The sequence below is a fragment of the Protopterus annectens genome, chromosome 3.part0, assembly GCF_019279795.1.
Source record: "Protopterus annectens isolate FY-2018-M chromosome 3.part0, PAN1.0, whole genome shotgun sequence".
Lineage (NCBI taxonomy): Eukaryota > Metazoa > Chordata > Ceratodontiformes > Protopteridae > Protopterus > Protopterus annectens.
In genome coordinates, this window is record NC_056731.1 from 943300181 (window position 1) to 943316199 (window position 16019).

At 38.6% G+C, this 16019-nt stretch overlaps 1 protein-coding gene across 1 annotated transcript in view; it reads left to right on the plus strand.

Moving 5' to 3' along the window:
- KDM1B (lysine demethylase 1B) overlaps positions 1-16019 on the plus strand; it is a 1151880-nt gene that overhangs the window by 509048 nt on the left and 626813 nt on the right. Inside the window, exon 10 of the mRNA XM_044065274.1 lies at positions 2250-2423. Coding sequence (XP_043921209.1) covers positions 2250-2423 — 174 coding nt within the window. The remainder of the gene's footprint in view (positions 1-2249; positions 2424-16019) is intronic.

The following is a 16019-nucleotide window of genomic DNA, read 5'->3' on the forward strand; positions in this document are numbered from 1 at the left end:
GATCTTAAGTAAAAGAACAGCAGAGTTTTTTGGTAGAATCTAGAACAGAAGCTGCTGTTAAAAATGGGATAATTAATAGGGCATATAAAATATTGTGTGATAACTATAGGACTCAATCAGAGGAGGTTTAGAAAGAATTGGGAAGAGAGATTGGATAAGTAATTCACAAAAACAATAGAGTGATATATGTATGTCTCCCAAATATGCAGCAAAGTCTGGAAGATTTAGGATCTTTGCTTGGAAGTGTTTTCTTAGGTATTTTTATAGCCCAAGCAGATGGGGAAAAGAAGTAATTGGAAACATATTACTGGGAGTGTAATGAGTTGACAGACTTTAAAAATTCCCTGCAGACTACTCTGTCAGAAGTAGTGGGTTTAGCAAATTGGTATAACTAAGGAATTGATTTTTTGAGCTGTGATACTAAATCAGAATTGCCTAGACATAGTAAGGCCTTGTTGAGTTTGTCTGCCAAAAAAGCAGTTACTAGAAAATGGAAATCAACATCTAAACCAACTGTACTAGAAGCAGTGAATATAGTAACAGAGGTAAAGGAACTGGAAGTGGGGTTTTTAAAAACTGGTAGGAGCAATTTACATAGACAAAAATGGGATTTGTGGGCACAATGCATGAAAAATAATGTTTTGGCGAATGAATGAGGTTTAAGGAAAGGCAAAAATTGAATGAGCTATGTAGTGTTTGACAATGACTGTACAGATTATAAGCGATGTATAATGTTTGTAACTGAAAATGTCAGTATTTGTTTTCATTTATATAAATGTACGATTGCCTATGTCTTCTTCTTCTTTCGGCTTTTCCCGGTAAGGAGTCACCACAGCAGATCATCTATCTGCTCATGATTGGCAGTGGAGTTTTGCAGTGTTGAGTTGCCAGCCCGGCACCCAACCTTCCACAGAAGGCACACACACTCACACACACACACACACACACACACACACACACACACACACACACACACACACACACACACACACACACACACACACACACACACGCTTACACCTAGGGCCAATTTAGAGTGTCCAATCCACCTACTGCATGTCTTTGGGATGTGGGAGGAAACCGGAGCACCCGGAGGAAACCCACGCGACCACAGGGAGGACATGCAGACTCTGCACAGACGGCACCCCAGCAGAGAATCGAACCGGAGAACCTCTTGCTGTGAGGCGACAATGCTAACCACTGCACCACCGTGGCCGCCAATTCAATAAAGATATTTCCTGTTTAAAAAATATAAATTTTTCTTACTGTATTCCTAATTTCTTCCTATTTCATGTTATCATAGATTCCCTTTCTCCTACCTTTTACGTTTTTTCAATTCTATTCTTAGCTGGTGCATTGCTACTTGATCTTCCTTCCTGCAGCGTGGCATTTGCCATGAGTCCTCCCTAGCCTTTATGTGGCTTATCTGTAGATAAGCAACTGGATAAGGTCACCAATGTCTCCTTGAATGATGAAGTGAATTTGGAGATGGAGGACTGTAGGATTGCTAGAGCTGCTTCATGGAAGAGGATAGTGTTGCTTGCTAGGTTACACTGCCTTAACCAGGGTGGCAGCATCATTACTGCTACACCTATTATGAGACATGGCTACTGGGATGATTGAACCTGGCATAAGGACATTGATGCCTCCGAAGCTGCTCACAGGTTCTAGCCCAGCATTTTCATCTAGTCCTAACTGCTTGGAGTTATAAAGGGGTTGCACTTCCACCACTCATACCCCTTCCTGGTTAGGAATATCTATTCTCCCTGCCATCATGATCAAATTCTGAAGCCGGAATTCAGACTCTGATCACCTGGGTCATAGAAAGGGCTTTGTCTGTCTATACCATGGGGCTAGCGTCCTTTTACATTTTTGGTAACAGTAGAAAATATTCCAACTTTTCATAAAAAAAACAAGGATGATTATGGAATATTGATGGTAGTCAGTGTATTTATTTCCAGATTAAATTTTTTGTGCATTATCTGTAAACTTGTTTTCAGCCATATCCTTCTTGCTGAAAAGTTCAGTTATCCACTTGCACAGTATCTGCAGAACTGTGATAACAGCATTTGGTTCAGCTAAATATCAATTATAGCTTAGAGTGGAGGTCTCACATTATAATGTAGAAATGTTATGTTTATGTACTGAATATGTTGTATTTCCTCTTTACTTTGAACTGATATTTACAAAGTATGTGCAGTTTTGTATACTTGCATGATGTTTCAGGTTTATGTTTTCTTTATATACAGAAGGTGCTTACCCCTAAGAAGTGTGCCCAACATATAATTGTTCGAGGCCTAGTTCGAATTCGGTGTGTTCAGGAGATGGAGAGGATACTGTATTTCATGACAAGAAAAGGGCTGGTCAACACGGGGGTCCTTTGCATTGACCCTGATGGACCACTTCTTCCAAAAGATCATAAAGTAAGTACCTTGCATTTCCTTTTTAAGGAGCATTAAAGATTAAATATGTATTATATCTGTATAAATTATTCTCTGAACTGGATATCATTAACCCTAAATTCTATATGGCTTCTAACTCCAATTGAAGTAAATTTTTTAACCACAAGGAATTTCATTTGCCCTTACTGTACCCACTGAAATGAGCAGTATTTTTTAAATAACTTCAAAATGTGGTTTATTGTCTTTGTAGGGATCTTGATTCCATTTTAGACTAGGCAAATTTTTATTATAAATCCTAGCAATCGTCAGTGAAATCTGTTTGGGTAGTGCATTTAGAACTGCATGTCTCTGCTATGACCGTGCATGGATGCCCTTGTCTCCTCAGTTGTTTTTTTTTCTTATTAACTCCAATCAAATGGATTTTCAAACTAACTGGCCAAGCACTTGAGTTGCGATGTCAGCACCTTCCTCCTAGTATGGTTCAGAGTAATTATTTTGTGATTTATTTTATCAATTTACAGTGATATCCTTTGCAGTTGTATTTTTTTCACTAGTGTGGCTGCCTTTTGCTATCAGATATGTTTGGAACTTTCTACTATTTCTGATTTAAAGTTGTTCTTACACCAGCGGTTTCAATGTGTTCTCTCTTTGTCTGTTTTACTGATGTTACTTTCATGCATTAAAAATTGCTAGCATCTAATCAACTCCTTCTTAACCCAAATAAAACCAAACTCCTTCTGTTACTCCCAAAATCTGTCCAACACCTCAAATCTACCTTTACTGTCTCTTCCCTCAACAACACAATTATCAAAGTTGAACCCCATACTAAACTACTTGAGGTCATTATTGACAACCAACTAAAATTTGATCTCCCTATCCAAAACTCCATCAAAAAAATTATCAGAAACTTGGCTTGCTGTATAGAAACAAAAATTTCCTGACAAATTCAAAATCACCCTAGCACAAGCACAAACCTATCTACTACCCACTCTATGGGTCTGCTTTATTTAAATGAAAACACATTACGTTGAACACCACTCCATCGACACATGTACACCAAACCACAAAATAATCGAACACACAAAACCGCAAAACTCAAAATACCGAATTGTCAAACTTGGCCAACCCCACCGCCCAAAACATACTACCCACCCAAACAAAATAAATAAATCACAAACATACACCAACCAAAACCCTACACTAAACCTCACATACACCACTATCTATGCACTATCCTTAACCCTTCCCTAACCCTAAGGTCCGTAACTACTGCACACTTATCCTACGGAGCTATACCCAAACAAAATAAAGAAACCACACACATACACTAACCAAACCTCTACCTCAAACCCTACACTAAACGTTAAATATATTACCCTTCTTACATTACCTATCTATGCACTTACCTTAACCCTCACCCTAATCCTAACCCTAATGTCCGTAACTATCGCACACTTACCTTACAGATCTGTAGCTCAGACGGGCCAACCAAAACACTTCAACATTTCAATTTTCGTGGTTTTGTGCATTCGCTGATTACATGTCAATGAACTTGCATTCGACGTATCGCGGTTTCAATAGAATAAAGTAGACCCCACTCTACTATATCCCACCTCAATCTTTACTAACCTCCAAACAAATTAAAAAAAAAAACTCGAGTCCACCTACAACAAAGTAGCTAGATTTGCCACTAACCAAACTTACAATTCACATCACTGTCTATCACTAGTATACCTACAATGGCTAGAATTGCCTCACCAGCTCCTACTGCCTCAACTTACTTTAACTCACTCTATCATAAACAAACCCCCCTCATGTCCTGGTCTCCCCAATATAATCTCACTTTACATTCCGAGCCATAATCTCCACAGCTCTGATAAACTCCTAATGCAGGTCTGTAAACCCAATAAAAACATTCGTAAACTTCTCTATAGTTACTCAGTTGTCTCTGCTTGGAACAAACTCCCCTTCCCCACTTAAGAACTATTCCTAATACCATGCAATTTAAAAAAACACTAAAAGAAAATCTATTCCACTCTAGTACTTGCTCCTGCAAGGACCCTACTTAATAAACCCTTCTTATTCTCCTTTTCCCTTCTACTGTACTACCTTCTTTCTGCCTGTACTTGTCAGGTAACCTTACTATGACAGTCATTTTTGAGTATTTATCAAATAACATTACTGTTACTCTGTGACTACAAGTATGAAGTAACTCACTCATCTGTTAACCTGTAAAATAGAAACTCTATTTGTACACTGTTACTCCTGTTTCAATGTGCAATTTACCCTTGACTGTTATTATCCTGTACATATTTGTGCCTTCTTTATACTTTGTAAGTTTTTTTTGGAGCATTTCTCCTCCGGTCCCCGCTGAAAAAGGGGCACCTGCCCAGTCGACTAACCCGGTCAACAAATGTCAGATAAATAAATAAATTCATCATGTGCCCTCCTATTGTAGGGATCAGGTTGTATGTTTAATTTATGTATTCTTTCTACTGCATGAAGATTATTATCCCAAAGACTCCACTGAAATTGAGTGTAACTATTTGGATATTCATTGTTATCAAATGTAAAAGAACAAGCATATAGTTGACTTGAGGTAGAAATGAGTGTGCCTGTTGTGATAAGATAACCACAGCTGCTATGGCTGCTGTTTCATTTGTAGTGTAATGAGCCATTTGGCCAAAGCGTTTTTTTTCAACGCCTGTATTGAATTATTACTTAAGACATAGGCAAACATACATTGATATAAAAGAAGTCAAACCATGTTAACATGTTCATTTACAAACATACCTCATATGCATTCTTTTATACAATTATCAATCCAACAGTACACACAGAAAATGCTCAGTTCCTGCTGTCCCTTAAACCTCACTCCTCCCCCAAAACATTACTCTGTGTATTGTTCCCACAATTTCAGTTTTTCTATGTAATTTGCTCCTACCATTTTCTAAAGGTCCAACTTCCCATTCTTTTATCTCTGTTAAAATATTCACTACTTGTAATACAGTTGGTTTAGACTTTGATTTCCATTTTCTAGTGATTGTTTTTTTTTTTTTGGCAGCCACCAGAATTAAACTTAATGCCTTACTGTGTCTAGACAATTCAGATCCTGTATCCCAGCACAAAAAAAATCATTTCCTTAGTCACCCAATATTTCTGACAGAGTACTCTGTAGGGAATATTTAAAGTCTGCCAACTCATTACACTCCCAAAATACAGGTTCTCAGTTGCCTCTTTCTTCCCCATCAGAACTTATTTGACAGTGCACCTGGGGAAACTTCTTTGGAGTCTGCCTGAGGTATAAAAATACCTATGCAAACTCTTAGAAGCAAAATCCTAAATCTTCTATACTTTGGATATTTGGAAGGCATACATATGTCCTGCAATTGTTTCCTTGTGGAATTCTTATCCCGTCTGTCTTCCTGATTGGGAGGGTGGCCTAATGGTTAAGTTGTTTGCCTTGCAAACACAAGGTGCAGGGTTTGAGTCTCACAAGGGACAACTGGCTAAGATTAAAATGGCTCGCAAGGGTAGTTAGCTTAGTACTAATCTATCTGTCTATATAATCTTTTCTAACCAGATTGATTCCTGTATTTATTGTGCAGTGTTTTATATGCCCTACTAATTATCCCTTTTTTAACAGCAGCATCTCTTCTAGATTCAAATAAAAACTCTGCTGTTCCAGAACAAGTCCTTTACTTAGGATTCCCATATCCATTTCTGTTTGCCTTTACTCTGATATCAATCCCTGATAGGAAAGGCAGTCCCTAGTCTGCAGTCCAAATGGCTTCTTAACCTGTTCCCATTCTGTTACCTTTGCCTCTCTGATTATTTGCTCCCAACACCTTGGTTCCTTTGCCAATTTTCTCCAGTAAAATCCAGCCTTTTGCTTATTCTCTGTACCCCTAATTGCAGTCATCCATATAGGCAGAATCTCTTTCCACTATTCTCATGTTGGCTTAGTTCTCAGAATGCTTTCTGCTACTTTGTGAGTATACCAAGAAGGAATAAAGACCAAACCACGACTATTAGATGTAGAAGATGACAGAAACCAGTAGCAAAATAGTCCACAACAACCACAATTTATTTAGCACTTTCGTCAGCCTTAAGCCATTGACATCATCAGCATACACATATTCCACTGATTGACATGCTTAAATAATCATTCCCCATCACATGATCATCAAAAACACTCCCCTCATTATCTTTTTTAAAAAAATGTTACAATACAGTTGTCATAAAGTGCTGCAAGTGCAATAAATAACATTAATCCACTACTCTTACCTAAATATGTAAATAACATAAAAATGCATTCTGTTGTTGCTAACAGTATTAAAAACAGTAGTAAATCTATTAAATATGTCTGAACTTACCAAAACTTAATAAAAAATCTATATACTATTCCTAAAGACTATAAAATCCATGCAATCTGTTGCGTGTGGGACTTTTACATATGAAAGTCTGATCTTAATTTTAACAAGCTGGAAATAGATACAGTCTCGTTCAAACCCGGGGGGACTGTTACATTACATCTGAGCTGCCATACTAATACTCTATATTCTAAGTAAATTTCTTTTGGACCACCCCTTTTTTCCTTTTCCACTATTTGCTCCAAGCCTACAAATTTAAAGGAATGACCACTACATTCAAAAATGTGCTTGGCCAATGCATTATTCAAGTTTACTCTATGTATATCATAAATGTGTTGATATATACGTTTATTAAGGGCATTTTTTGTTTTCCCTACATAAAACTGTCTACATTGTTGACAAATTGCAATGTAAACTATACATTTACTGAAGCAGTTGAGCTTTTGTCTCAATTAACCTCTCCGTATCTCATAATGTGAACACTCTCTGTTTCCAAAACATGACAACATTGTGCACATTTCCCACATTTTATCATTCACCCTGAACTCTCCCCAGAAGAACTTCTTTCTATTAAATTCTTGATGTTAGAGTTCCTCTTGTAAATGACCAGTGGTTTTTCACCCACCTTCTCCCTATTTTCCAGATCATTGGTCAAAGTACTCCAATTGCTTGTAATAATCTCCTTGATGTCATAAAACACTGGGCTATAGGTTAATGTCATAGCCCGGTTAAACATCTTGAATGTTGTGTCACTCATATTACTAATGTTCACTCTCACAACCTCTACATTGGTGGCTTTAAAGTTCACACCTAACAATGGGAAAAAATGTCCATCAATTCTCTTTGTTTTCACTTCCAATTATATGGGGTCAGTGAATACATCTGGGTACCCCCTTCTTAGTAACGTGTAAAAGTCCCACATGCAACAAGTTATAGTCTTTAGGAATAGTATATAGATTTTTTTATTAAGTTTTGGTAATTTCAGATGTATTTAATAGATTTACTACTGTTTTTAATACTGTTGGCAACAAAAAAAATGTGTGTTTTCGTTATTTACATATTTAGGTAAGAGTAGTGAATTAATATTATTTATTGCACTTGCAACACTTTATGACAACTGTATTGTAACTTTTTTTTAAAAAGATAATGATGGGAGTGTTTTTGATGATTATGTGATGGGGAATTATTTTTTAAGCATGTCAATCAGTGGAATATGTGTATTCTGATTATGTCAATGGCTTAAGGCTGACAAAAGCGCTAAATAAACTGTGGTTGCTGTGGACTATTTTGCTACTGGTTTCTGTCATCTTCTACATCTAATCTACTTTGTGAGTATAATATTCTGTATGACTGTTATCAGTAATGATCTGTATGCAAAATCCCAATCTCACCTTATTTTTGAACCCCCACCTCATAGTCATCCTTTTCCACTTTGAATTGTAGCTTTCTGCTTGTATTACTGATGTGAGCCTTTACTGTGTAGCTCTAAAATATCCCTTCAAGTCAGATGATCCTAAACCACTTTGTTCTATTGGAAAGATTAACTTATCCCACTTGATGCTTATACTCTCCCTCCCCCAGATAAAATCCTTCAAATCTTTATTGCTGTCAACAACTTATCCCACTGGTTGATAAAAATATGCCTGACCTGTATATAAAACTAAAGGGAGTAAAACCATTTTCACTGCTTGTATCTTGCTATCCATATCTATAAAGTAAGAGCTTCCACTCTGTTATTGTATTATGTTTTGTTTAGTCTCTTCCACATATCCTTAGCTGCCGTAACAGAATCTTTTTTAACCCATCATTATCATCATCAACCCACTTTTTCCTATTTTCTGCATGGGCCAGGGTCTCGTGTCAAGTGTTGCCATCTCTGTCTATTTAGTGCCATTCTCCTGCCTTCTTCGACATTCTTGCCCATCGCTGGTCTTCTCTCACAATTCATCAACCTCTTTGCTGGATGTCCTTGTTTCCTCTTGCCTTCTTCCTGTCTGTCCCAAATCTGCTTCACCTGATTGTCTTCTGTTTTTCTGCACATGTCCCCGAACAACTATAATCTGTTCTCTTTGATCTTTTCTACAATTTGATCTATTTTGGCTTCTTCTCTTATGTCCTTATTTCTTCATCTGTTTCACATTGTGATCCTACCACCCATCTCAAGCACTTAATCTCCATTACCTCTAGCTTCCTGAACTGTTATGCCTTCGATGTCCATGTTTCTGTACCATGTAGTAGTACTAGTTGCACCGCTACTTTTTTACACTTAACTTTTCAGCTTCTTTGGCATTCTTCTGTCATATACTACATGTAACACTCTGTGCCACTTGGCTGCAACCCTTCTGATTCTAGCTTTGACCTCCTCATTTAGACTTCGCTTCTACTCAACCACCCCTTCCATATACCTGAGGCTGTTAACTTGTCCCACTATTTTTCCTTCCATCTCAATTTCCAGCTTCTTCTGAGCTCCACCATCTGCTGCCATTGCAACTGTCTTATCTGTACTCAGTTTCATCTCATGTGCCTTCAGGTTTGCATTCCATTCGCCTATCCTTTGCTGAAGTTCTTTCTCATAATCTGCTTGTAATGACACATTATCTGCATACAGCAACTTTGTTCATCAGTCCCCTCCAACTTGTTTGCTAATGTAGCCCATCATTAGTATAAACAACAGTGGGCTCAGAGCTGAACCCTGCACACCCACTCTCACTGGGATCCCCTCTGTGAGACCGAACACTTGTTCATACTTGAGTCATTAGGTCCTTATACATATCTCACTGGGATCCCCTCTGTGAGACCGAACACTTGTTCATACTTGAGTCATTAGGTCCTTGTACATAGCTTGCACTAATTCTACTAAGAAGAAATCACAAAACTCCGACTAGCACAGCTCAAAGAATTGTTTGTTATTAAATGGTTAAAAACAAGGTAGGCACTTTCACAGATGTTCGCTGCTTCATCATGCCTAAATATCAAATGAAAAACTTACAGCTATTTAAATAATAAAGAGACCATACATCCAGTAAAAACAATTAATTGAACAAAGTGTTGTACATATCATCCAATCAAAAAAAAAAGACCCACTCCTCTCATAAAAAAAATAATCAAGTTGCTTGAAGAGGTCTCAAGTCAAAATGTAGTTGTTATAGAACGCTAACCTATCACATCAATGAACACAACAGGCGAGACTTCAGAATACGTCAGAGTAACACATGGTCAAAAGAATGGTGGAAGTGAACTGTGCAACTAATAAAAACAATTCAATGTACAAAATGTTATACGTGACATCCATTCAAAAACGCATGCATATCTCTCCATTCACAAAAGAACAGACCAATCAAGTTGTTAAACAAAACTTCCTATCAAAATACAGAGGTCCTAGCCACTAACCTATCACATCAGAGGAATAGTGGACAAGACAAGATATCAGGATAGGCTTGAGTGATACATCATTCAGCCCGGGTAGCCTATTGGCTTGAAACTCTGTAATCCTGGTGAGTTCACTCTTTTCTGTTATGTTTTTAAAAATCACCTCCCCTGTCACTGTTCAATATATCAATATTAAGAATTTAAAAACAAACCTGCTAGAGATTTGACCAGCAGATGGAGAGGGTGTGGAGAAGGTGTGGTGATCATGGATAAACATTTTTACACTGAGAAGATGCAAGAGATGTTAAAGGATGAAACAACTTGTATGCCTCTTCTTAGACATCAGGTTATATGTTTAATTAATAGAGTACATTTTTTGTTTATGATTTGTTAATGATACATATGATTACACAGGAACTTTGATTACTTTAGTGTTGTTCATCCTGTGATTCTGGTCCTGTATGGACTACCTAAAGTGCACAAGGATCAGTCCAATCCTCCGGTGCATCCTATTTTATCTAGCAGAGGGTGGTTGATTTAACCCATATGTATCTATGTTAAAAAAACATTACGATCAGTTCTTGAGAATGTTAACAGTGTGTTAAGACATTAAACATTTTTTGGAGAATTTATATAAATGGTCTTAAAGAGTGTTTACTAGTCACATGACATCACCTCTCTTTTTATTGTGATTCCAAACTTGGAAGGAGTTAATAATGTGATTTTTTTTCTTTTAAGGCATACTGATTTTTCTAATTCTAAGACTGAACTTATCTGCACCTTATTAGAATAAATACTCTAGAACAATGTCTTTATTTTTTCTACCGATTTCTATTTACAGAAAATAGGAGTTGCTATGGGTAGAGCTTGTGCAAATAGTTACGCTAACATTGTTTTGGCCCATTGGGAACATAAATGAATTTTGAAAGCCAGTCCATTTGCCACCTCTATTCTGTATTACAAGCGCTTTGTGGATGTCTTCCTTGTATATAATGATACTCTACAACGGATTTTGTAGAGAATATGCATAGTACTACTACATTTTTGAAATTCAGTTACAAATCCTGTTCTAGCACAATTGACAATTTGGATGTTAACTGTTAACAAGGATGCACTCAGTGGTTTTAGCACAGTTTTATATCAGAAACCATGTAAAAAGAATACTATTATATAAGAAGAGTATGCATCCTAGTCACATACCTCATAATGTACTCAAAAATCAGTTTCTTAGAGTTATGGGACTCCATAAGAGTGACACTGATTTACAAGATGTATTTGAAAGTACAAGGCTTGAGTTTTTAGCCAGGGAATGTACCCCAAGAGGAATTCCTAGGTTCATAGGTTGGTACTAGGCTATCGGCCCTAGGGCCTATACAAGCCTAGCCATAACAATTCTGTGGCTATTTCTTCCCACACTATTTACTTCCCTGGACCCCTGTCTAGCAGGCGACTGACATGATCCCCAGGGTGAATTTCCTTTCTCCCATCCAATCATCAAGGTTCCTTTTGAAGAGGGGCAAAGAGGCGCTCTGCTAGACATGTATGGGCAGTCTATTCCAGAGTCTGGGGAGTCTCTGGATCAGGAACCTATCCCTTCAGCATGTTTTGTTTATTGTGATGACAAGATTTAGATCCCTGGAATGTGTGGCTCTGAGGGATTGGGATTTCTTTAAGTGTAGCATGTCCAACAGCTCTGGGTTTGACATGGCCTTGTATGTTAAGCAGAGATTGCCTCGGAGTAGACGATATGCGACAGAGTATAGCTGGAGTTTTTAAGGCGGTCAGCATAGGGCATCTGCTTTAGGCCTGTGATTCTTTTAGTGAGGTATTTCTGCGGCCTTTCCAGTTGTTGCAAATGTCTTGAGAGGTACATATCAAATGGGGCATTGTATTCTATAATGGGTCTAATGAGGGATGAGTACAGTGGGACAATGACCTCCTTTTTTCTGGATGAAAAGCCTTTAGTGATGAGGTGTGCCACATAGAAGGATTTCGTGACTGTTGTGGCGATGTGGTTATTGAAGGTGAGACCACTGTCCACCTGTGTCCCTAAGTCTCTTATCACACTTTCAGTGTTTAGTGTACTACCACCTTTGTGATAATTCACAGGTACATGTTTTTTCCCATAGGGAATAACTATACATTTCTTGACATTGAGCTTGAGCCCAAGCATCTGTTTCTGTAAGACCCTTTTGTAGAGTATCCACATCATTTGGGGATTCAATAATGGCTCCCAGTTTGTAGTCATCTGCGAATTTTGTTAGCCAGAGTCCCTTAGTGTTGGCCTGTACTTCAGAGAAGTAGTTGCCAAACAAGAGAGATCCCAGGACTGAACCCTGAGGTACTCCACTTGTCACTTGCCTGGAGCTGGATTTGGAGTCAGCTACTTTTACAGTGTGGGTTCTGTCAGTAAGCCAGTTGGCAACCCATCGAGTGACGTAGGGATTAATTCCCAACTTAGTAAGTTTATCTATGATTCCAGAGTGGGGGATGGTGTCAAAGGCCTTGGTGAGGTTCAGATAGGCTGTGTGGACTGCCTTACCCTCGTCCACGGCTCTGGAAACTGATTCGAAGAAGTCAATAAGGTTAAGGAGACAAGATCAGCCCTTCACGAACCAAAGCTGGGTGGGGTCCAGTGTTTTAAGGTTGCCAATGTTTTTGTTTATAAGTTCAATGATAATACGTTCCATGGCCTTGCAGATCAGGCTCATCAGACTGATTGGGCGGTAGTTCCTGGGATCCAAGGTGGATTCCCCCCTTGTGGAGTGGGATAACTGTAGCTGTGCGCCACTCAGTGGACACGAAGCTGAGGTGAGGGTATGATTAAACATGACACTTAGGTGAGGTGCTAGTTCATTTTGTAGTTCATGTAGTACGCATCCCAGGATGTCATCTGGTCCCATGGATGCTGCATTCTTAGCTTTGGAGAGTGAGTTTTTTTACCTGTGTGTCCGTTATTACCGGAATTTGGCAATCTTCCAGTATTGAGATGGGCCATTTAGGGGGTGAGAGGGGGGGGGGTGAAGGTAGAACTGAATCGATCTGCCAGGATATTGGCAATATCCTTGGGATCAGTATATTTAATGCCATTCTGTTGTAGCTCAGAGCAGATCTGAGAATTAATACTATTCATGAAGTGCAGTCCCTAAGAAGTACAACAGGTAAACCATACTTATCCAACATTAGTTACCCTGATGTGACCATTAGTAACTCACTCTCTCAACATAGTAATCCTAGGATGTTGTTAATGTACTCCAGTGACTTTAATATTGTATGTGACATTATTAATAAGAATTGGCCCATTCTAATGTCTGACAAGGATATTAAGAAGGTAGTGGGTCCTGAACCTAGATTTTTCTTTTAGAAATAACTTATCCTTAAATTGACAACTTTGTTATAAGAGACCTGATGCCTGTTTACATTTAACATCTGAACACAAGGGCACATTTCCTTGCTTTATTGGTTGCATGGTTCACTTCCACCATTCTGTTGACCAAGTATTACTCTAGCTTATTCTGAAGTCTTGCCTGTTGTGTTCATTGATGTGATAGGTTAGTTTTCTATGACAACTTCATCTTGCCTGTTGTGTTCATTGATGTGATAGGTTAGTATTCTATGACAACTACATCTTGCCTGTTATGTTCATTGATGTGATAGGTTAGTTTTCTATGACAACTACACTTTGATTTGAGACCTCTTCAAACAACTTGAATGGTTTATTTTTTCATGAGAGGTGTGTGTGTCATTTTTTGTTTTAGATTGGATGATATGTAAAATACTTTGTTCATTGAATTGTTTTTTATTGGATGCATGGTCACTTTATTATTTAAATAGTTGTAAGTTTTTCATTTGATTTTAGGTCTGAAGCAGTGAGCAGCCATGAAAGTGCTTACCTTGTTTTTAACCATTTAATAATAAACAGTTATTTGAGCCGTGGTAGTCAGAGTTTTGTGATTTATTCTGTTGGTGCTTATTTGATAACCCAGATTTTGCTCTACTGGTGGCTTTTCCTTGTACGACTAATTCTACCAATGTTTCTGGGTCTTTGAACCACTGCAGGACTGCCCATGTCAGCTTTCTTGGGACCTTCTTATATGCTTTCTCCAAGTCTAGGATTGCCCAGTTGGACTCTTTCCTCATCTCTAGTTTCTACTGAACTGTCTCTCTCACTGCAAACATTGGGTTGGTTGCTGCATCTTGATCTGAACCTGAACTGTTCATCTTTCATCTTACTTTCTTACTGTTCACCCCAGGCCCAGATGCAGTACCTAACGTCTGGCTAAAAGTATTAACATCTTTACATGAAGATTAGCCATGAGCAAGAATTATTAATATGTGCACCCCAAACAGACACCAACCTGGTTAACAACAGGAAAAACAATACTCCTACTTAAGAGTGAACCTGCAAGCTATCCTGAAAACTAGACCAATAACTTGCCTTCTGACGGTGTATAAACTATACACTGGAATTGATGACAACAGAGTTTATAGTCATCTAGAAGAAAACTAAATTGTGGCAGTAGACCAAAAGAGTCACAAATGAGTCATATGGAACAAAGGATCATTTGTTAAGTAAAGTGATAATGAAGAACTGAAAAAAAGGGGAACAATACAAGTATGGCATGGACAGACTACTATACTACCCACAGGAGCCATTGATCTCCACATTCAGTCAACATTGTTATCATATCGGTTGTGACCTCATCTGAGTCTGCTGCCTTCCTTAACTTCATTTTCCTTAATGCTGTTCTTAATTCTGCTGTAGTGGGCCCCTCCTCTTCTCTCATTGTAGGCTGTGTTTGGGTCAGTACAGCTTCTTTGGCTTTTTCTTCATTCAGAAGCTGCTGGAAGTGCTTCTTCCATCTACCTTTAATGTCCTGTGGACTGGTGAGCAGGTTGTTGCTGGCATCCCTTATGAAGGATGTCTGACTATCTTCTTTGTCTTTCTGTCTTTGCCTTGCAGTCTGATATAGTTTATTTGTGCCATTTACTGACTTATTTTCCAGAAGCTCGTAGAGTGCCTCTGATGCCTTGTTCCTTGCTATTGCAACTCCTTTCTTAGCTTTTTTTTGTTAGCTGACCAGTATTCCTTCCTAGACTGGTCTGGCATTTTTATCTCCCACTTTTTCCTGCATGCCTTCTTTATTTTGATGACTTCCTGGACTTCTGCATTCCACCACCAGCTTTCCTTGTGTACCTTATTTCCAACTCTGGCTTGGCTGCATGGCTGTTCTATAGTCCTCATACTTTGCCATTCTTCAACTCACCTAGTTCCTCTTTGTTTTGAGGTGCTAGAGCTTGCGTAATTCCTTGAATGAATGTGCTTTTTCTCCAGTCAGTTTCCAGGTCTTCAGCTTGGTCTATGTTGACCTGAGAGCCTTCACTGGCCACTGCTTATAGCAGATTGTGGCAACCAATGATTTATGCTGTGGGCCAACTGTTTCGCTGTCGATAACTTTTACAATCACTGATGTGAGTGCCATTTCTGTACTAGAAGTCTACCTGAGTTGCATGTTGCCAATTTTTGTATGTGATCTTCTGATTGTCTCTTTTTCTGAACCACATGTTACCTACTGTCTAGCAATTTACCAGACAGAAGTCTAGAATTGCCTCTCCTCCTTTGTTTCTGTTGCCCCACTGTGGACCAAAGCAGTCCTCATATCCTGTTCTGGCTGTCCCTATATGGGCATTCAGGTCACCCCATTGTCAACACCAGTTTCTGTTGAGCTGCTTTATTTACTAAGTCCTGCAGCAGCTGTCTGTTTTCATTCTCTTTACTTTCACAACCCTACTGTGGGGCATAGGCTGAGATTATGAACACTGCCCTGTTATTACACTGGAGTGTGATTGACATCCCTCAGTGTCGTCTGAAGAT